The sequence below is a fragment of the Lates calcarifer genome, linkage group LG7_2 (assembly GCF_001640805.2).
Source record: "Lates calcarifer isolate ASB-BC8 linkage group LG7_2, TLL_Latcal_v3, whole genome shotgun sequence".
NCBI classification, from domain to species: domain Eukaryota; kingdom Metazoa; phylum Chordata; class Actinopteri; family Centropomidae; genus Lates; species Lates calcarifer.
In genome coordinates this window covers 609,118-631,670 of record NC_066854.1, presented here as the reverse complement: position 1 = coordinate 631,670, position 22,553 = coordinate 609,118, and the positions used below count along the sequence as shown (strand labels likewise).

General features: G+C 45.0%; 3 protein-coding genes across 3 annotated transcripts; 2 read left to right on the top strand and 1 right to left on the bottom strand.

Annotated features, from left to right (window-relative positions):
- The first annotated feature begins 2,581 nt into the window (after positions 1-2,581).
- Positions 2,582-4,554, top strand: lipt1 (lipoyltransferase 1). Its single transcript, XM_051065893.1, is given in 5 exon segments — positions 2,582-2,649; positions 3,076-3,642; positions 3,717-3,938; positions 4,014-4,045; positions 4,047-4,554. Coding segments are annotated over 4 exon segments (1,158 nt in total). The 5' UTR covers positions 2,582-2,649; positions 3,076-3,119; the 3' UTR covers positions 4,428-4,554.
- Positions 4,555-5,389: 835 nt separating this feature from the next.
- On the top strand, positions 5,390-15,208 carry eif5b (eukaryotic translation initiation factor 5B). Its single transcript, XM_018661321.2, has 25 exons — positions 5,390-5,535; positions 6,964-7,083; positions 7,168-7,393; positions 7,826-8,333; positions 8,428-8,561; positions 8,644-8,721; positions 8,811-8,961; positions 9,392-9,484; positions 9,569-9,655; positions 9,742-9,801; positions 9,880-10,160; positions 10,241-10,348; positions 10,448-10,558; positions 10,650-10,714; positions 10,938-11,079; positions 11,163-11,294; positions 11,655-11,837; positions 11,921-12,082; positions 12,168-12,299; positions 12,401-12,532; positions 12,713-12,789; positions 12,882-13,046; positions 13,136-13,274; positions 13,363-13,524; positions 14,270-15,208. The coding sequence occupies exons 1-25, from the start codon at positions 5,501-5,503 to the stop codon at positions 14,375-14,377; spliced, it is 3,591 nt and encodes a 1,196-aa protein (XP_018516837.1). The 5' UTR covers positions 5,390-5,500; the 3' UTR covers positions 14,378-15,208.
- An 855-nt stretch (positions 15,209-16,063) lies between these two features.
- On the bottom strand, positions 16,064-20,623 carry bco1l (beta-carotene oxygenase 1, like). The gene is given in 12 exon segments (XM_018661317.2): positions 16,064-16,612; positions 16,694-16,805; positions 16,975-17,069; positions 17,149-17,254; positions 17,353-17,463; positions 17,465-17,620; positions 17,872-18,092; positions 18,894-19,041; positions 19,154-19,301; positions 19,515-19,644; positions 19,812-19,940; positions 20,397-20,623. Coding segments are annotated over 12 exon segments (1,575 nt in total). The 5' UTR covers positions 20,461-20,623; the 3' UTR covers positions 16,064-16,457.
- Positions 20,624-22,553: the final 1,930 nt, after the last annotated feature.

Below are 22,553 nucleotides of genomic sequence, written 5' to 3'. Positions count from 1 at the left end.
GTTGTTGTTGACTGAACATTTTGATGAGATGAAGGATTTTAGTCGTCAGATCTGAAACAAGCTGCACCAAACCTCATTGGAGAAACACTGATTTTTATCATGAAGCTGTTTCATTCAGAGTTTTCCTGGTTTGAATCAGCTGCTCTGTTTGTTTTAAAGAGGAGGAGACGTCTGAGGAGGATTCAGCTCCTGGTAAAAACCTCCTGAACCATCAACACTGAAACTGACTGCAACACGACTTCACCGCCTCTATAAACTCAGTCTTTTGTCATAGTTTAGATTGAGAGAGCAACGTTGAAGAAGATTTTAATGAACCAGGAGACACAGGAAACACTGGACGTCCTGTCTCAGTCCTCAGGCTGTTTATAACACAGGAGGATGAAACGTCCCTGAACTGAAGGCCGCTGTGCGTCACCATCACGACACCCAATCAATCAATCTGCCTCGAATTCAATCCACGGCAGAGGAGGAGAAACCCGACGACGACCACAGCACACAATGGAGGGAGATAATTGCAGCATCTTTATACAGAAAGTATTCACACCCCCTCCCTGCAGGTCCTGATGAGGAGGGAATATTTAACAGCCCGCTCCTTCAGAGAGCCGCGTTGCCTTCGATGTGACAGTAAAAGAGTGGGAGATTCCTCGGAGGATTTGTCCTGGGGACTCGATGCCTCGCTCTGTAAATGAGGTTGTTTGTTGAGGGGGGGGCACAGCAGAATAAATACACAACTCCCAACAAACCCCCCCGGGGCTGAGAGATAATGACCGTAAACCAGGAGGCTGCAGGAGGAGAGGGACGACCCGGGGCCAGACTCACTGACAGACACTGTGAATGTATAATCCAGACATTAATGCAGATGTGTTTGAAAAGGCAGCGTTTTTTCCTCCACTTTCACCGCACACCCACAGTTACTGAGGATAAATCTGAGACTCTGGGACAGTTTGAAGGCTGGAAACAAACTTTAACTGCTGAGGTTTCAGTGGAGTTGGCCCAGACTTAAAGACCTTAACTGTTGGATGGATTATGATCCAGTTTTCCAGCAGCACTGTGTCCATAAAGGATCTGATCAGACCTGTTTGTTCTGTTGTTTACTGCCCTCTTGTGGCCACAGTAGGTTGTTTCTGTCATGGGACCACGTCCTGTTGACAGAGGCTGGAGCTCGTCCTGCAGCTTTTTCTCTGGACATTTGTTCATCGTGGATGATCCTGAGATCTCTGACAGCGTTCTGGACCAGCAGCTGGTCAGCTGTTGTTTCACGAATTTCATCCACATAATAAACATAAACCAAGTAAATTACAGTGATTTATTCTCAAATTCAATGTGTGTTGATTGTGCAGGGAAGCAGGTGTTTAGAGGGAGAATATAGGCTTCTGCTTTATCTCTGAGTTTGTCAGTTGTTTATATATTTGAGAGTATGTAAAGGAGACATCTTCATCCTGACTGTTCTGTGCTGCAGTCAGAGCCAAGAGGACGAGTGTTTACTGCTGAATATTCAGCTGTTAAAAACGTCCCTCAGCTAAACAGAGTACCAGTGAAGTATCTGTACTGACGTCTTGATGGGAGAGTTTCAGTAATGTCAGATGTGGATGTATATGAATGACTGTGAGTAGAGACAGGAGGCTGTGAGGTGATGAGTGCTCTCGGTGTGTGTTCATCTCTCCAGGCCCCGCTGGGACCACAACTGGAGCAGCGTGGCGTCTTCCTGCTCCAGGCTCTTCTTCGTCGTCTTCTTGGGCGGATGATGCAGCGGTCCGGACACTTGGTGAGTAATTGGATTAGTGGCGAGGCGCAGGAAAGGTGATGAGTTTATTCCGCTGTGTGAGCCCACCTGGACTGAAACAGAGAGCACAGCAAAGTCACGTTTATAAAGCCAAACCTCGGTCTTTCTCTAAAGCAGCACAAAGTAAATCAGTCCTCAGGGACCTCCTCTGTGAACTGGGTCAACCGGCTCGTTAGCATCGAGTGTAAACACACACACACCTCAGCCCCTCCGGCTTTAACTGAGAATTACACACAGGCTAATTAGCAGCTGTTTGACACAGTGTTTGTTTTAAATCAGTAATGATGAGTGTTTACGTTTCCTCAGTCGTTAATGCAGACGTGTGGTTCACACTGAATTATACCAGGAACTGCTCACAGCTCAGAACCAGGACTGTGGTTTCCTGCACAGCATGGATCTGTGGAGGCACAGCGCCCTCTGGTGGCTGCAGACACAAACTGCAGTCATTAGCTAATGTGTCACCCAGAATCCCTCTGTGCTTTTATTTTGAAGGTGTACACTAACACAGGTCAGTGTTTATAGTTTTCACTCTATATCTCAGTGTGAGAGAGAGAGTGATAATATTAGTGATAAAGCTTTAAATGTTGCTTTAAAAGTCCCGTGCATTTTCATTTCACCACATTGTTCATACAAATGATAGAAAAACAGCAACTGCAATTTTAATTTGCTGCAAGTAGAGAACATTTAGCATTTAATTAAAATAACTATTAGAAAATTAACGGAAAATAACTTAGAATATTTATCAGGATCAAATTTACCGAAATGAAATATTCGTTATAATATTCGCTTTTATTTTGAAGGCTGTGAGCGGAAGTTGTTTGTCGTTGGTGTCTCTTCATCAGCGGTCCGGCCTGTCGTCGGTTCAGGTCAGTACAGGACCGACAGTCCTCAGCTTTACGTTAAAATTAACCGTTCAACGGTTTGTTAACGGTCGTGTGTTTGAATGACGCGAAGTAAAGTTTGAGTTTTGTTTGTCGGTGAAAACGGCGGAATTCACCGTGAAGCTAAAGCTAAAGCTAAAGCTAGCAGACTGTCGGGTATGGTAAAGTCAAACCGCTGTAGGACTGTTGGAGAAGGATCGGTCAGGGTCGTCATGCGCTGTAACTGATGGACTTTATGGAATATATTTGCATAATATATTTTAATTTAAATATATTTGTTAAGTGTAAATATGAAACAGTCGATTAAAAGCTCAGATCTTCACACTGGAGAAGCTGCGATCATAAAGTTTGCTTAATAATTGATCCTAAATAATCAATAACTGATCAAGATGTTCTGTTTCTCTCCTCCAGATGTTTCCAGCACGAGGAGGTGAAGAGGTTTGTTTAAAGTCACGATGCAGAACATCAGCCGGACGTTGTCTCTGCTCAGAGGCTGCTCAGGTGTTTACAGGTGTCACACATGGAACCAGTCGTCCAGGACCAGGTCCAGCTCCAGCAGCTTGTTCCTGTCCTCTGACAGCATCATCCTGCGCTCCCGCTCCACCGATGTCTACCAGAACCTGGCTCTGGAGGACTGGATCGACGCCAACGTGGACCTGCAGCGGCGCGGCGTCCTGCTGCTGTGGAGGAACCGGCCGGCCGTCGTCATCGGACGCCACCAGAACCCCTGGACCGAGTGCGACCTGCGGGCCATGAGGAGGGTGGGGATCCCTCTGGCCCGCAGGCGGAGCGGCGGGGGGACGGTCTTCCATGACCTCGGAAACCTCAACCTGACCTTCTTCACCTCCAAGAAGGCGTACGACCGCAAGAGGAACCTGAAGGTGATCACCGAGGCCCTGAGGCGGGTCAGACCAGGACTGGACGTCCAGGCCACAGACCGATACGACATCTTACTGAACGGACACTACAAGATCTCAGGTAGTGGAGGGAGGACCACTGCGTCTGTTGATGCAGTCTGTTGTTGTTGTTTACGTTGTTGTTGTTGTTTACAGGCACTGCGTCCAGACTGAGCAGGAAGTCGTCCTACCATCACTGCACCCTGCTTCACTCCGCCGACCGCTCCGCCCTCTCCGCTGTGCTCCGCCCCTCCTGCCCCGGTATCCACAGCAACGCCACGCCCAGCGTCCCCTCACCTGTCGCCAACCTGCTGGACCACGCCCCCACGCTGCAGTGGGAGGAGCTTCTGGACGGACTGGAGCAGCAGTACAGCACAGGTACTCTGCTGCTTCTACTGGCCTCTCCTGGTTCTGATGTCGATCTCTAACCCTCTGACTTCCTGTGACCCTCAGAGTTCGGCTGCAGCTCTGCGTCGACCCTCGTTCGACCCCGCTGACGAGTCTACCTTCCCTGGCCTGAGCAGGACGGTGGCGGAGCTGCGCAGCTGGGACTGGACGTTTGGTAAGACGCCTAAATTCAGCGTCCAGACGCTCCTGGACCTGACGGACGGTCGCTCGCCGGCTCGCAGCTCTGCTCGGCTGCACATGGAGGTGAAGAACGGGCTGATGGAGAGCTGCGAGCTGGACGTCCCCGAGGACTGGCTGCCCCGGCCGCTGAGCGCCGAGCTGATGAACTCGCTGGTCGGCGAGAGGTTCTGCCCGCATCGAGCAGCCGCCGCCGCCGCCGCGCTGCTGCGGACGGAGAGCGGTGAGCGGCAGAGCAGACTGCACAACCTGTGTGACGCTGTGGTGTCTGTGATGGGCTGAGGACACAAACACTGACACTGAAACCACTGCTCCCTCTGAACTCATCATGTGAAGCTGCTGGAACTGTTCCTGGTTTATTTTCTAAAGTTTGTTTTGGTATTAAAGAAGCAGAAACTGTGATAATCTGGCTTTGGATCAGACTGATTTTGGTTTTTTATTTGTTTGGTTTATCCAGCGTCTGTTCATCCAGACTGAGGCAGCTTTCATCTGTGAATCAAACTTCTAAACGTTTTTTAAGCTAAACGAATAAATTCACAGGTTGTAAAATGATGATTTACCAGGTGTAGACGTGTAGTATTTAATTAGAATAAAACAAGTGTTACAGTTTATTTATTTCATTCCTGAAAATATAATGTGGCTGTGATTAATACAGTTTTTCAGGTGGTTTGTTGTTGTAATTATTGCAAATATTTACTCATTAAAGTTCAAAATCTGTTTCAAAGTAAAGGCGCGACAGTAATGACGCTGTGAAGGAAAAAAAAAATCTATTTTAAAAAGTGAGGAGACGTAAAATCTGAATTTATTTAAAGTAAATCCTTTATTATTGGTCACGTGACTAACGTCAGAAGGGGTCAAGTGGCATAGCGCATGCGCAATGCTGCTGCGGATAGGAGAAAAAAGAAGAGGTATCACTCTGCTGTGATCTCCTGGAACCAAACGCTAGCCTAGTTTACTGTCGGCTTTATGCTGAAGTCAGATCTTGTATTAAAAAAATCATCTGCTCTACATGTGTCCAGCTGTTACTGTTAAAAGTTTAGATAAACACATCAGTCAAAAATGACATTAAACAAACAGCAAGTTCTGCAGTTACTTATTTATATCACGTTTTGTCCGAACTTCCCAACTGTGTATGTTATTAATGAAATATATCTAGAACACGTCTTTAAGTTTATTATGGTACACTGTTATTATTAATTTCCCATTTCCAACAGCAGCTGTGTTCACAGAAGAGGCGGCGCAGGAAAAGCAGCGGAGTGAGGCCTCTGCTGGGCTTGTCAGTCAGTAGACGATCTTCGTCTGATGTGAGCCGTCGTGTCGGTGAACGGAGCAAACCGGAGAACCGCAGCGGCAGGATGGGGAAGAAACAGAAGAAATCCGGGGAGGACAGGTAGAGAAAACACCACCTGCCCTCACACACCACCTGTCCACGCTGATACTTGGCGGCGGCGAACTTTCCCGCCTCGTTAACCCCCCAAAACCGGGTCCGGTTCCCCGCTGGTCCCTCTGTTAGCTTAGCGGCTAGGTGCGCTAGCAGAAGCTAACCACGCGTCAGTGGAACTGTGAGTCCAGGTGATGGTTTAAAGAACCTGGAAACGGTTTAAAACGAACCACACAGCGAGCAGGCGGAGTGACACGGCCTCACCTGGGCCGGCCTCAGCCTGTGCGCGCTCGTAAGCAGATTTGTCCTCACAGGTGTGTGGTTTAACGGCGTTAGCTTCAGGAGTCAGCCGTAGCGTTAGCATCCACAGAGCCGGCTGGTTAGCTCCTCTCAGGTCTGACTCTCAGCTGGAACCCGGGGTTTAACCTCAGCCTCGAGAGCCGGGAAAAACCCCTCAAACTCGGCTCGGAAGGGTTTGAATTATAGACCGGGGAAGCTAAAGGCTAAATGCTAAGAAGAGCAGAGAAGGCGAGCTAAGCTAGCTGTTAGCTTATGATGGTTCTGTGTTGGAAAAGGCTGAGAACCTGCTCACCTGCCACCCACCTTCACTTACCCTGACACACCTGAGGCCCAGGTAAACACACGGCCCTGTTAGTGGTCCTGAAAGAAGAGCATCAGATGCTTCACAGTTTAGCTTTTAAATATGAAGTAAATGAAAAATCAGTTGTCAGAGTATTTGCTGCAGCATTAAAAGCACCAGAAAGTATCAACAAATATATTTAGTTCAACCAGCGCTTCAACTCTATAACAAATCACTTTACAGTGAAGAAAACATCAGGTCTTTGTTGTTCAGATTTGGTGCTTTTATCATTAAAGTAGCTGCTGATTAATTCTCTGTCAGTGAACGAGTCGCCGCTGCTTTAACAGATGATTTTTAAATTCACAGAAATGTAAAAGAATTACAGCCTGAGTGACTGTAGGTGTTAAAGTCGACGTTAAACTCCTGTGTTAAAAAATATATTTCAGGTTCCTGAGGCAGAAAATGCTGTTTAACTGCTTCTTTTAATTTTCAGTTATCTGTTGATAATCAATCAATAACTTGTACAGGTTATTAAACGTCTGAAGGTCGAAGGTTGAACCATAGAGAGGCTGGAACAGTTTGATTAATCGAGCTGAAGCTGCTCTCAGATCAGCTGGTGCCTCGCTGTGATCCAGGGGGCTGATGGGAAATGAAGGGGTGGAGGAGAAAGTGGAGCGTCAGCAGCTTTTCATGTGTTCATATTGTCCTGACAGAGAGAGAGAGAGAGCTGCTCATTCTGCTGATGTCTCTCCACCTCAGTGTCACATGTCACAGCTTTGTCTCCTCTGAGCCGAGCTGGATTCAGTCAGGCACCAATCGATCGATCCACTGATCACTTGTTATTGATCTGTCCTCAGTGCCAAAGATGACGGCATCGACATCGACGCTCTGGCGGCGGAGATCGAAGGAGCCGGAGCTTCTAAAGAGCCAAAAGGGAAGAAAGTAAAGAAGAAAGGAGGAAAGAAGGACGACTTTGAGTACGAGTTTCTCCTCCTCTGTTCTCTGTTCTCTCCATCCTCTCCTCTTCTGTGTCCTAACTCTGAGTTCCTCTCCTCCTGCAGCGAGGACGACATCCTGAAGGAGCTGGAGGAGCTGTCTCTGGAGACTCAGGGAGGAAAAGGTAAGAAGACAGACACCACAGAGGAAGTGGAGATCGTCGAGCCTCCCAAAGAGAAGAAGAAGACCAGGAAGGGGAGGAAGGGTGCGGCCAGCCCCCAGGACGAGGAGGACGATGAAGGTGAAGGTCGGCTTGATGCAGAGAAGAACGGAGAGCAGAAAGACAGGAAGGTGAGAGAAAACACACATTCTCTGTTTCCAGCTCCTGGGACAGAAAACTGAACATCTGGAAGAAGAATAACTGCATTACAGACAGAACAGGACACGTGAACTCGACAGTTGGACCTCTGAAGTTCCATAAGAGGCAGCTTTTACCATTAAGGCCATTTGAATAAACAGGTGCATGCAGGTGTTGTTAAAGGAACTGAAGTTGGTTGTTGCAGCTGATTTGATCGCTCATTCTCAGTCATAACTCAGACATGAAACATAGATTTTTATGTTCAGTCTTGTCTGAACGTCCATGATACACTGACACCAGCAGCTGATCACAGAGAGTCCAGCTGCTGTTAATGATGCTGAAACATACAGCATAAATAATGAGAATATAACAGTTCTTCTTAGCAGAAGCTTTGAGGTTTGAACTTTTCCTTTTTGCTCCTCCAGGCGCCTCCTGCTGCTCCTCCATCAGACTCTGATGACGACAGCAGCTCCCGCTCTCGCCTCAAGGCCAAAGGAGGAAAGAAAGGAGGCAAGAAGCCATCGATCTCGGACGAGGACGAGGACGAAGGCGTGAGAAAAGGAGGAGGAGGGAAAGAGGACGAGTCTGAGGACGATGAGGAGTTCACTTCCAGGAGAGACCAGAAGAAGAAGAGCAAGGGCAAGCCGGCGAAGGCGGAGAGCGGGGAGGAGGAGGAGCAGGAGGAGGAGGCGGGCGGCTTCAAGATCAAGACGGCGGCGCAGAAGAAGGCGGAGAAGAAGGAGAGGGACAGGAAGAAGAAGGAGGAGGAGAGGATGAAGCAGAAGAAGCTCAAGGAGAAGGAGAAGGAGGGCGGCGCCGAGGCTAAAAAAGAGCCAGAGAAGAAGACAACGGCAACAGAGGCCACGCCCCCTCAGGTAGCTCCACCTGCAGCGGCGATGGAGGAACAGGAAGGGGCGGAGCCAGCAGCAGAGGGTACGGCGGATTTCAGATTAAAATAAGTTCTGATAATTCTTTACGAGTCAATAAACGAGCTGCTGCTTCTTCTTCTGTGGTGTTTTTTTTGCAGAGGAGGCCGAGGGCGACAAGAAGAAGAAAGACAAGAAGAAGAAGAAGGGAGAGAAGGAGGAGAAGGAGAAGAAGAAAGGACCCAGCAAGGCCACTGTGAAGGCCATGCAGGAGGCTCTGGCCAAGATGAAGGAGGTGGGGCATTCTGGGAAACATAGTCTTTGCAGTGATGATGAACGTGTTTGTGACGCCTGAGAATAACTTGTTGTGGTCGTAGGAGGAGGAGCGAGCCAAACGAGAGGAGGAGGAGCGCCTGAGGAGGCTGGAGGAGCTGGAGAAGCAGAGGCAGGAGCAGGTACGACACAAACACCTCCTCCATCATTTCCTCTCTACCCATCAGCCCCCTCTCTGACCTTTAACCCCCATCACCTCCCGACCTTTCAGGAGCGTCTGGAGCAGGAGCGTAAGGAGAAGAAGAAGCAGAAGGAGAAGGAGAGGAAGGAGCGTCTGAAGAAGGAGGGGAAGCTGCTGACTAAAGCCCAGAGAGAAGCTCGAGCTCGGGCTGAGGCCACGCTCAAACTGCTGCAGGCTCAGGGTGAGAGTCCGTCCTCCAACACAACTGTTTTCATTGATATGTCACTACCAGACTCAATACCAGACTCCATTGACAAAAACAGCGATTTTAGCAAGCAGAACTGTAATCAGTTAATTAGTCCATTTGTGTTACTGTGTGACTTTCAGTGGTGGAAGAAGTAATCAGATACTTTACTGAAGTAAAAGTACCACACAGTAACACAGACACACTAACAGATGGAGGCAGTGGTATTCCAGCAGCTCCTGGTTAAATCCCTGTTTTTCTCTATGGAGTCTGGTAGAGATAAAACAGCCGTGATGAAAAGCTCCGTCTCTGTAGGAATCCTCCATAACATTGTCAGGTTACATCCACACAAATACATTTTAGTTCTCAAACACATCTCTGTTGCGACATGTGAGTATTTAACCTTTGACCTTTAACCTGTGTGCAGGTGTTGAAGTGCCATCCAAAGACTCGGTGCCAAAGAAGAAGCCAGTTTACGGAGACAAGAGGAAGAAGAAGCCCAGCGCTCAGACTCCTGAAGGTAATGACGCTTCTCATTTACCTCACAATTAAAACCAGTTTAAAAAATCTTTCCTACAAACGATTAAACTCCTGTCCTTCCCAGAAACATCAGAGGTCACCTCGCCGACGTCGGAGACTCCGGAGCCTGTTGCCATGGAGACGGAGGCCAAGACACCGGCTGCAGAGCCAGGTGAGACTCAGAGGAGTGAGGAGGGTGGGAAAAAATGGAGGATGATGGTTTGTTGCTTTAAATAGTTTGTGTTTGGCTGTGTGCAGAGGTGAAGCCGGACGCTGCTGTCGACGACTGGGAGGCGATCGCCAGCGACGAGGAGAAAGGTTCTTATCTGATCATATTTGATTTAAACTTTATTTAAAATGATTAGTTTACTTATTGATCTGTGTGTCGTCCGTCAGAGCTGAAGAAAGTCCACATCGAGGTGAAGGAGGAGAACGCCGCCGCTCCTCCTCAGCCGACAGGCAGCGAGGAGGACGAGGAGGACGATGACGAAGAAGAGGACGACGACGACGATGAGGAAGACGAGGAGGAGGAGGAGGAGAGCGAGGAGGAGAAGGAGCCGACGGCGGCTGGCCAGGGCAAGAGGAAGGAGAGCGAGGACGAGAGCAGCGAGAGCGACGACGATGACGGGAGGACGAAGGAGGAGCGTCTGTACGACCGGGCCAAGAGGAGAATAGAGGTGAGAGAGAAACCGAGGAGGAGTGAGACCTCGTCTGTTTCCACCCGTCTCTGACCGGCCGTCTCTGTGTGTTTCCATAGAAACGAAGAGTGGAGAACATGAAGAACATCGACCTGGACACGCTCAGAGCTCCGGTGGTGTGTGTGCTCGGACACGTCGACACGGGGAAGACCAAGATCCTCGACAAGGTAACGCTGACTGACTGTTTACTGACTGTTGACTGCTGCTTCCTGTCCGTTTACTGACTGAGTGTGTGTGTGTGTGTGTTCCCGTGTTGTGTTGTGTAGCTGCGACACACTCATGTCCAGGACGGTGAGGCCGGAGGAATCACTCAGCAGATCGGAGCCACGAACGTTCCCAAGGAGACGATCGAGGAGCAGACGAAGATGGTTAAAAACGTACGACAACACACACACTTCATTTCACCAGTGTGCGTGTGTGTGTGTGTGTGTGTGTTGAAGTATATTAACCTGACTTGTGTTTGTGTAGTTTGACAGAGAAATCAAGATCCCCGGCATGTTGATCATCGACACACCAGGACACGAGTCCTTCAGGTAACCACCTGGAAAACCTTGTCTTATATGTCAGTACCAGACTCCATTGACAAAAACACTGATTTTACCACACAGTAACACACACACACTAACAGATGGAGGCAGTGGTATTCCAGCAGCTCCTGGTTAAATCCACTGTTTCTGTCAGTGGAGTCTGGTACTGATATGTAGTGCTGTTTCTGGGTGCTGTCAGTAAGTCGTACCTCTTCCTGTCTGTCGTCAGTAACCTGAGGAACAGAGGCAGCTCTCTGTGCGACATCGCCATCCTGGTGGTCGACATCATGCACGGCCTGGAGCCTCAGACGCTCGAGTCCATCAACCTGCTGAAGGAGAAGAAGTGCCCCTTCATCGTCGCCCTCAACAAGGTCTGCTGCCTCTTCACCTCCAGGTGTGTCTCACCTGTTGTCTACTTCCTGTTTCCTGACGGTGTTGTTGTTGTCGTCGTCAGATCGACCGTCTGTACGACTGGAAGAAGAGTCCGGACACCGACATCGTGACCACGCTGAAGAAGCAGAAGAAGAACACCAAGGACGAGTTTGACGAGAGAGCCAAGGCCGTCATCGTGGAGTTCGCTCAGCAGGTGACATCATCACTCACCATCCAATCAGAGCACAGCCATGACATCACACTGCTGAGTTACAGATTTGTGATGTAAACTTCCTGCCATTCTTTTCAAAATGGCGGACACTTGAAACTTTAATTTTCAATTTTATTTTTATTCATTTATTTTATTACTTTTTACCTTCAACTAAACAACAGAGAAAAAAATAACATCTTTATTATTTATTATTTCACCTTTTTCGACCTCACTAATCAACACCAACCCTCGAATTAAAATATATATATATATTTAAAATGGTTTAAAAATCGTAGAAATGTGATGTATGAGAGAACAGCAAACCAACATTTCACACTGAGTGTTGTCATCTGTGTTCCTCAGGGTCTTAACGCCGCCTTGTTCTATGAGAACAAAGACCCCCGGACGTTCGTGTCGTTGGTTCCCACCTCGGCCCACAGCGGCGACGGGATGGGAAACCTCATCGCGCTCCTGATCGAGCTCACGCAGACGATGTTAGCTCGCCGGCTAGCGCACTGCGACGAGCTGCGAGCTCAGGTCATGGAGGTGAGAGAGTCTGTTTGTTTCTTTACTCTGACACCTTACTCTGTCTGGGGTTGAAACGTCGCTGATGGTTTGTGTGCGTTAAGGTGAAAGCTCTGCCTGGAATGGGAACCACGATAGACGTCATCCTGATTAACGGGCGACTGCGGGAGGGAGAGACCATCATCGTCCCGGGGGTGGAGGGACCAATCGTAACGCAGATCAGAGGCCTGCTGCTGCCTCCTCCTCTGAAGGAGCTCAGAGTCAAGGTAATAGACAAATATCCCATCATACACAGTCCTTGTCTGTCTGATCAATTGATTGATTGATTGACTGACTGATTGATGTGTGCAGAACCAGTACGAGAAGCACAAGGAGGTGTCGACGTCTCAGGGGGTGAAGATCCTGGGTAAAGACCTGGAGAAGGCGTTGGCGGGGCTCCCCCTGCTGGTGGCTCACAGGGACGACGAGATCCCCGTCCTGAGGGTAACACACACACACACACACACACACACACACACACACATATGAAACCAGTAAAGACCAGGACTCTGCTGGCTCTGAGACTGACCGGTGCTGGTTTTCAGGATGAACTGGTGCGAGAGCTGAAGCAGACTCTGAGCTCCATCAAACTGGAGGAGAAGGGAGTTTATGTCCAGGCGTCCACGCTGGGATCTCTGGAGGCTCTGCTGGAGTTCCTCCGGACGTCTAAAGTCCCCGTGAGTACCTGTCTGTCTCTCTGTCTGTCTGTCTCTCTGTCTGTCTGTCTCTCTGTCTGTCTGTCTGTCTGCAGTAAACACAGATGTCGTTTGTAAACTCACTCAGTCGCAGAACTTTTACTCTGAAAAGCAGCAGGAGCTAAACAAACTGACCTTTGACCTCTGTGTGTGTGTCTGCAGTACGCCGGCATCAACATCGGCCCAGTTCATAAGAAGGACGTGATGAAGGCGTCGACCATGCTGGAACACGACCCACAGTATGTTCTCAGTCTCCACTCTGTTTCTACTGTGCAGAATAATGAGATAGAAACAAACACCATCTGTGTGTGTGGTGTGTGCGTGTCTGCAGGTACGCGGTGATCCTGGCGTTCGACGTGAAGGTGGAGAGGGAGAGTCAGGAGATGGCCGACAGTCTGGGAGTTCGGATCTTCTCGGCTGAAATCATCTACCATCTGTTCGACGCCTTCACCAAGTACAGGGAGGACTACAAGAAGGCCAAGCAGGACGAGTTCAAGTAGGAGAACGCACACTTCAACTGTTTGGTTTACGTTTACAAGCACAGGCGTGATCTTAATGTGTGTTTATCTGTGTGTGTGTTATCAGACACATCGCTGTGTTTCCGGTGAAGCTCCGGGTTCTTCCTCAGTTCATCTTCAACTCCAGAGATCCCATCGTGATGGGGGTGTCGGTGGAGGCCGGCGTCCTGAGACAGGGGACGCCGCTCTGCGTGCCCAGCAAAGGGGTGAGTTTAGTTTATTTGATGTTAGAAAACACACACAAAAAAATCAGATTGTGTGTTTTGGTGTTTACCTGCGACGTCTGCGTTTCAGTTCGTGGACATCGGCGTGGTGACGAGCATCGAGATGAACCACAAGTCCGTCGACAGCGCCAAGAAAGGCCAGGAGATCTGCGTCAAGATCGAGCCCATTCCCGGGGAGTCCCCCAAGATGTACGGCCGCCATTTTGAAGCCACCGACATCATCGTCAGCAAGGTGAGGCCCCGCCCACTGAGGAGTGACGAACAAACAAAATCACGTGAACGTGCTGTTTGTTTTGTCGATGAGCGTCGTTTTTCCAGCGCAGCAGGAACTAGAAAAGATGATTTTTAGGGAAGAAACACGAGATTTCAGAGGCAGCTAAACTATCTACAGACAGGACGAAAGAGAATTTTAGGAAGACAAGACAGAAATGAAAGACGAAAGGAAGAACGAAGAAAGACGCAAAAAAAGGTAAGAAAGAATAGAAATAAAAGTGGGGGAGGGAAAAATGCCCTATGTTTTTAAAAGGTGTAAAACTCGGCTTAGAAAGAGTCTTTAAACTTCTGTAGTTTAGCTGTAGTTTTAGCTCAGCGTAGAAAAAACTAAAAATGAAATGTATGAATTTTGGGTCAAGTGTTTCACTTCAGTCATATATAAACAGTAAACAATCGTTTAGCCTTTGTTTTAATTTATTAATTCTAAATTCTGAAATGGCTTTTATTTGAAATGAGTTTCCCTGTTTAATTCAGACTGAAGCCTCCCTCTGTGTTCACCTGTCGTGTCGTCTTTTAACGTCGTCGTTCTGCGTCTTTTTGTCACCTCAGTGATCCACACAGGAACGGACACATCACATTGATCAGTTGATTGATAGAGAATAGAACAGATACTCGGCTGTTATTAGAGTTTTTACAGTGTGTTTCTGCAGCTGTCGGTTCAGTTTCGTTCCCAGCGATGACGTCGGAGCGTTGTTGTGTTTCAGATCACGCGGGCGTCCATCGACGCTCTGAAGAACTGGTTCAGAGACGAGATGCAGAAGTCCGACTGGCAGCTGATCATGGAGCTGAAGAAGACCTTCGAGATCATCTGAGGGACCTGAAACACACACACACACATACACACACACACACACACACACACACACACACAACAAACACACAAACACACTTCCTCCCTCAGATGACGAGATGACGACGGAAGCTGCAAAAAAATCAACAAAAAAACAAACGACAAAACAACTGAAAAAAGACGTGAAAGTGTTTTTCTGTGAGAAACGAACAGTTTTTTCCACTGTTGTAAACAGTGATAGTTTAGACCACATTTCACACACACACACAAACACACACTCAGTATTCCAACGTGCCTGTTCTTCAGCATCAACGTTGTGTTACCATTTTTTTTCTTCTTCTTCTCTGCTCTGATATGTGGCTGCTCCTTCGTGTCCCAGGCTCTGCCCCCCTCTTCCTCCCCCTCCTCCTCCCCAGACTGAGGCTAACGAGCTTAACGAGGCTGTCGAGCCAGTATTCAGCCGACACCCAGGTGCATTGTGGGAATTTACTGAGCAGCACCAGAGCGGGAGGAGAAAAAAATATTTTTTTCTGGTTTTTCTTTTCAAAAAATCACTGAAGCAGCAGCAGCAACGGTGTCGACGTTAAAGACATTAAAGAGCCGACTTTCAACGTCAACATCTTAGCTGCGTGGTTTGTCGGCCATGTTGGACGGACTGGGGGGAGGGGGGGTCGAATGACAGAAGATTTTAAACTGTTATTGCTGCAACTGCTGATGTAATAAATTCCCATGATTCTGATGAAACCTGCAGATTGTGTTTTCAGTTCACATCTGCAGCAGCAGGACCTTCAAACGTCTCGGTGTTGTATGGAAGCCTGTGGCTGCCAATATTAAAATGATTTCATTTATTTGATTTTTGAATCCATTGATCAGTTATTTGTATTTTTCAGTTTTACACAATATTTCTTGAAATTTCAGTTGGGCTAATGATTTAATTAATACTGGCATCTTCAGACTTCATTTACAAATTTAAAAAATCATTTTAAGTGTTTCGGTACTGATCTGAGTCAAAAGCTTAAAACACAACTTTCAGACAAAAACATCAAAGCTAAAAATTCAAATGTTCATTTTGGAGCAAGAACTTTGTCAAAATAATTGAGCTGCTAAAGAAAATCTGATGAGCGTAATGAAACAACATTCATGAATCTGCAGCGTTCTCTGCCAACTTTAAGCATTTAACAATTTTTCAAACTTATGATGTGAAAACTTGGACATAAAATTGCAGCTATAGCTTTAATGTCTCTGTTGTATAAATATTACAGTTTCAGTTGCTTAAAATTCCCAAAATTAAAAGGGAAACTCGTGTATCACATCATGAAGATCTGAACAGATATGAGCTACAACCCCAGTGTATTTTATATTCCTGTGATCACCGCTCAGTTTTTTAGATTGGTTTCCTTCCTTCCAGACTTCCTTTTAGTGCAGTTCCATAAAAATGATCTCTACAGAGACTTTAACTTGCAGATATTTAATCCATCAGTCAGCAGTTATTTTCCTGCCGTCGTCATGGTGATTTTGTCCCGTTAAAAGCAACTTTTAACATGTAATCCTAATGAACTCTTATGTTTTTAGACATTTTCTGGTTGCAAGTAAATTTATTTCTGAAAAAGTAAAATTTGATAAAAGCTTTAGAGTTTTAGTTTCCCATAACATAACGAAACATATATAATTCATAATAAAATTCATAACAACCCCTGACAACACAACAAAATATACAAACTTGTATTCTAAAACTCCACATCTATATATACAGAAAAAATGTGAATTTCAAACTATTTCAACAATTAGAAATGGTTTTGGTCGGTTTAATTGAGTATCTCATACAAAAACGTATCTGCTGCCTGATCTTTATTCATTCAGAGCAACACAGAAACAGTTTTCCCTTGACACCCTGCAAGATCTGTAGTTTTAAAGATCTTTTTCTCTGTCCTCTGTCCATCCTCTCAGTATCAGGAAGGAGGCTTTCATAAGTTATCTTACAGAACTGTGTTAAATATTCACCTCAGTTTTTTTAAAGTGCATAAAGAATGTATTTACACAGAAACAAAATATTTACATGAAGAAATAAATAATTAGCTAGCTGATTGGTCGGTTGTTGGTGGCTAAATGGCAGCAGAGATGAAATGTCCGTGAAGGTCCATGTGGACACTAGCAGGGATGGAGGCCCGGGCGATCTCCTCAAAGTTTTTGGCGTTGAGGACAAGCATGAACGGAGAAATGTTTGGATCTGGAGAGATGATGGATGACAAGATCACTCCTGAAAGGAGAAAAATAGAAACAGTTAGAAACCACAGAAGAAGAGATTAGAGTAGTTTCTAAGAGAAACCGAATTCCTCACCGTCGTCTTCCTCCACGGCTCCTGGAGACGCGACGAATACCGGTTCTGAGGGGTAGCAGTTCTCCTGCTGCCACTCGATGTGTTCCCTGGTGACAATGTCGATCTTGGCGATCTGTTGGACCAAAGAGTTAGCGGAGAATTAGAGGTTGAGTTCATGCTATTTTAAACCACATGAGCAGAGCTAGAGATGGCAACGCTGATTGGTCATTGTGTTCAGTAGTTTGTTCCAGAAAAATGTATTTGGGTGTTGATAGTGTTGTGGGCAGTGTAAGGTGTTTCACCTTGTTGGAATGAGGAGACCACTTCACCCTGGAACCATAGAAGTATCTGTACTTTTTAGCATTGAAATTGTAGTTGATCCCCGGGAGCTCCAGCCCTGAGGAGTAAACATACTCGTTATGATGGGAAATGAATCCACCTTCAAATCAAACAGACAGAGATTGTGGATGACGAACCTTCGAATAGAGCGTCGGGCTGGCAGTAGACGGATCCGTCCTCCTGCACCACCGCCTGAGCTGTCGTGTCCGTCAGTGTCACTAGGTTGGTTCCTCTGGGAGATTCCTGTAAAACAATCAACAGACACTCTTCATGCAGACACGCAGTTCATTAGATGATGAACTGGAAAGTAAATCCCATATATTTAATCTGTATAATTGTACCTTGTGGATGCTGAGCGGCAGAACAAATCTCTGGCAGACCGGTGGGGAGAATTTCTTGTTGGAGTCGATGAAGCTGTCGGTTTCTTGTTTCATGTTTTGGATGTAGAACATAGTCGTACAGGTTGCTGTCTTTGTAGCCGATCAGGTCGAACACCACATGGTTGTCGGCCTCGTAGGCGTTGATGTGGTGGAAAACCACCAATGCGTCGGCATAGAAACGGGTGCTCACCTTCTTTCCTGTGTTTCTGTTGATGACGTGAAACAGTGTCTGGGGCAGAGATGGAAAGAGAGGTCATCTTGTCAATCTGCTTTTTGTTTGTGGACTTGTTTCATGATCTTTCACAAAAAAAAAAAAATCCCCAAAATATAAAGGACCAAGAATAGAACTGAGGAACCCCACATGTGAGTATTGTTGGTGCTGTGTTTCATTGAGTCTATTTATAGATATATCTAATGTTAAGGTTTACAATGTATTTGCTCATGTTATCACTCATGTTGCCATGAAAAATGAGAACCTACAATGTCATCCTTGTCGAATTTGAGGCAGCTCCCCCAGTTGACTCCTCTGAAGTAGGCGGTGGCTAGTTTGACGATGTCCAGCTTCAAGGGCTGCTCCACAAAAATAATGTAGTTCTCGGTCATGCCGAAGCTGTGGAAGTAGCTCGGGAACAGAGTGGATCGAAACGGAATCGAACAGACCTGCTGCACTTTCCTCAACGCCGGCCTTTTATGCTCCTTGTCTGAAACAGACAACTCAGTACTGTAAGTATTACATCTTGTTTTCCACTGTTTGGTGTAACAAAATACACTTTAATACTTTGTTAAGGCTCTTTTTCTTTCTAAGAAGTAGTTTACATTTTTCAATTCAGTGACCTTTTTTATTGAGAAAAACAGTCATTATATTAGAACAGTTATGGCTGTATTTCTGTAATCCTGCACACTTTCCAACACTTGAACTCACTAATTTTCCCTTGTGAGGACAAAAATGTGTTAATAAAGTGAGTTCAGTTAATGGACAGCGTGCAAAATTCTTTGGTTGGGTTTTATATTGGGTAATATTAAAGGTGTTGCAAGAACTTTTTGATGTTATGAGTTTGCCATATGTTTCTAGATTAACTTTTTCTCAATACAACTGTGACAGTTGGAAATAATCCTCTGTTATATATTCTTAGACCTTGAACCTGACAAAGGGAAAGCATATGTCCTGTTTACATATTGACTTCTGAAGAGACAGTGAGCTGTGATTCAGATTACAGTGATTTTACTGATACCAAGACTCTTTCTCTAACAGTTGGACCTGACATCAGTCTGATAGTTGCATCATAAATCAATTAGACTCTGCCACATCTGTAATTACATATAGATGTGACTTCTGGAGCTCAGAGGTGATTATGTAACTTTATTGCTGCAAACTGACAAAGATGGTCTTGTCCTCTTGCTGTAGTCTGTACAAGGACCCAGATAAATTGGCTTTAGACAGATATGTGACTGTACAACTGATGATTGACAGATGATTTTTGAGTTTTCTGAAGCAGCCGTACCTGATGCGTCTGCTGGGACTTTGAAGATGACGTATTTAGGCCAACCGAAGCCCATGATGGCGGTGCCCATGTTGTAGGTGTTGCCCTCGCTGTCATAGTGAGGATGAGCCGTTGCCAAGTTAAGAGCGATGTGGTTCCTGTAGTTTATCTGGAATTTGGCAGGAAGGGTTTATAAACGCAACGTGATAAGTTTGAGGAAGAATTTGCACCTGATCAGTGACGGGTTCGAGCTTTGAGGAGGCAGGTGGAGGCTAACTTACCCTGCCGACAGTTTCCAGAGTAACAGGGTCGATCTGGTTAATGTAGTTGATCTCGGAGGAGGCGTAGTAGTCCTGACCGTAGCGAATGATGTTGATCAAGTTGTTGTCGGTGAAGTCTGGGATGATGTTGCAGAGGTGTGTGAATGCCCTGGCAAGAAAAGGAAGGAGGACTTTGAACATTTGAACATCATCCTATCTATCCATTATCTACACCATTTGTTTTGGATGGACCAAATCATACATCTTTATTTCTTGAATGGGCTCTTAGCAGATCTATATTTGATATGGATGGACTGAAACAAATCTTTACTCGATCTACATAGACTGGAAATGATCTCTGAATGTTCTGGATGGACTGTACCTGGCGAAGATGTTTTTGCAGGGATCTGGGTAGACCATGGTTCCAAACTCGGTTACGATGATCCTGTCGGCCTTGATGTTTCGCTTGTAGGTGTCGCTCTTCAGAAACTTACTTCTGTAAGTCACCTCACCTAAAACGACAACAACTGTAAACGCATGCAGTAATACAAGATACCAGATCTTTTAATGTAGATTTTAGACAAACGCCAGTCAAACTTGTTGTTTCAAGACAAATTATCACATACTGCTTGTGAGATAATGCTGTTATATTTATATTAATCTTCATTTTAAGTCTCACCCTCGCTGAAGGTGAAGCTGTGGATGAGCGACATGCCGTCAAACCAGTGGTTGTACTCGGAACTGCCCACGGAGAAAAGACCAGGTCCATTCCTGAGCAAAGTTCCCTGCAGCCATGACGGGATGGAGCCTGCAGGTCAGCAAATACATGTTTTACTGTGTGGTTTATTATAATTAAAATAATTATACATTTGCAACCAAACTTTATTTCGTACACTATGAAAAGTGCCAGTTTCTGTTTATCTTCTTAAAATTTTAAACAAAAACAAACAGAAAACATATTTAAAAAAATACAGAGATTTCTAGCTTTAAATGATTTTAAACATGACCTCAAATGTCCTCGCTTGTGCAACCAACAGTCCAACACCCAACAAACATTTTGTAAGAATAATAAAAAAGCTTCATTAATAGTTAATAAATCATTGTGATATTGGGCTATATAAATAAAATTTTACTTGAGTTATTTATTTAGAAAAACAACTTCTTGATCTGCCAGATTGAAAAAAATCCCAGTAGAACTGGAGCAAAATGATTAACATCTTATTAAAAGCAGCAGACACAGGTTTATAAACTGTCTGAAACTCACCTTTCACTTGAGCTTTCACTGGCTCAGGAGTCTCTGATCCATTTTTTCCAAATATTGACTGCATGTCTTTCTTTCTGACCTACAAGCCTCGTTTATTTCCCAGAGTTCTCTTCTCTACTCGCTGTCGTCCCGCCACAGACTGAACAAGCTGACTGACAGCAGCTGAATATATGTAAACCTGCTTTGGTCTACGTGATTATCTCCAGGTTCCTGAAAATTAGACATGTAACATAAACTATGTGGATTATGCAACAGTGCTGCTGTGGACTTCACTCGGCTTTTCACAATAAAAGTCTTTGTGTTTGGGGTTGTTTGGCTACCTCTGACCTACTTAAAACTTTACCTGATCACAGAGTTAAACCCTGAGCCTCAGTTAACCAAGAAATAAATCACCTCAGTTATTAAATCAGCACAACTGGTTTTCATTTTTATTTTTCTGTCAAATCTTCATAGCAGCATTCTTTTAACAAATCACCGTGTTTGGTTTCAGTTCAGTTTTACTTTAAAAAAGCTACAGTTATTTGATCATCATCTAAATAGTTTAAAGTCAAAATTGTGGCTCTAATTATTCACACAGACGAACCTCTATTCACTCAAAATTTTCACTTCATACAATATGAAAAATGACATTTCTGTTTTTATTTCTACAAAATTTCTGCTAATCTGTACGTTTGATCAAATAAGAGAAACAAAACGTCTATTTAAAAAAAATGATGATTTTAGATTAAAGGTTATGTTTCCTCTCTCTCTTGAAATACAAACAGAAAGACTAATTTCAAAAGTAATTATTTCATGTTTTGCCACCTTTGTTTTATCTCTGAATGTCTACATTAAATGTGTGAAACTTGGAGTAGATATGAGAGTTTGAACTTCAGACTTGTCGGCTCTATCTCTGCCTGTGTAATTGGTTAAATCAGTTTACAGCTTTACAGCCTCTTGTATCTGATTTATCTACAGGTCGCAGTTCTGTAAAGAGCCATGCCAACACTGTGTATTACAAATTACTGAACCTTAAAATACCATTAATTTAGATTTTGAAAGCGAGGTGATGCAGCTCAGATGACTTTACTGGTTCTGGATTGTTCCAGTGCAGAATAAATACTGTGACTTTCTCTCATATTTATTTATTTAGTGTGGTGCTCCGATGCACATGACTTTGACACCAGAGAGCAGAGTTCATGTCCCATTTTCAAACTTCTAGTCAGCATTATTACCTCACATTACATAATGACACTAGATAATACCACAATATCACAAGTACACAAAGTCTTCTGGCAAGTAAACTTACTGTACTGTGCTGTTTTGGTATTTTTACTTAAACAATAACTCAGATATCTTTGAACCTTAGTTTTTCATGTTTTTGGAATAAATGATGATAAGGAATCATGCAGTATTCAGTAAGAACTTGTAATTAATACCAAGTTATGTCTTGGAAATATCCTGGAAATCAGGGGTTAACTTCCATTTAACCTTTTAGGAAATTGCAAGGAAAGTTCCCATAAAATAAAGCATTACTGATATTTCTTACTTTTCAATTACCTTGTAATTACTCTGAATGTGCAAAGGGTTTTACTGAGTAAGTTACAGAATAGTAAATATAAATACAGACAGAATACAAATAGTTTTGGATGAAAAATGAAGTTTATTACAAACAACAACAGAGAGCTGTTAGCAGTCAGTTAGCAGCTGTTAGTTCTGTACAAATAACACTGTTTGATTGGTTAGTTGAGTTTGCCGATCGGCAACAAGGCTAGGTCTCAAACAGCACCCTACGCCCTCTGTAGTGCACTATTTTACACCCTCAACCTGCCATAGTACACTACTTTACATCTGAAAACTTTCATAACGCACTGCTTTCTATGCTACATCTTCCGTAGTGCACTACCTTCCATCATAAACCTTTAATAGTGTGCTATTTTCCACCATAAACCCTACTTAGTGCACTACCTTCCATTCTTAACTCTTAATAGTGCATTATGCTTGAGTACAAACCCTTCATAGTGTACTACTTTCCATCTTAAAATCTTAATAGTGTGCCTCTCTTAACCTAATACCTTCCTTAGTGCACTTCTTCCATCCTAAACCCTCCATAGTGCACTACATTCCACCTTAAACTCTTCATAATGCACTACTTTCCACCTTAAGACTTTCAGAGTG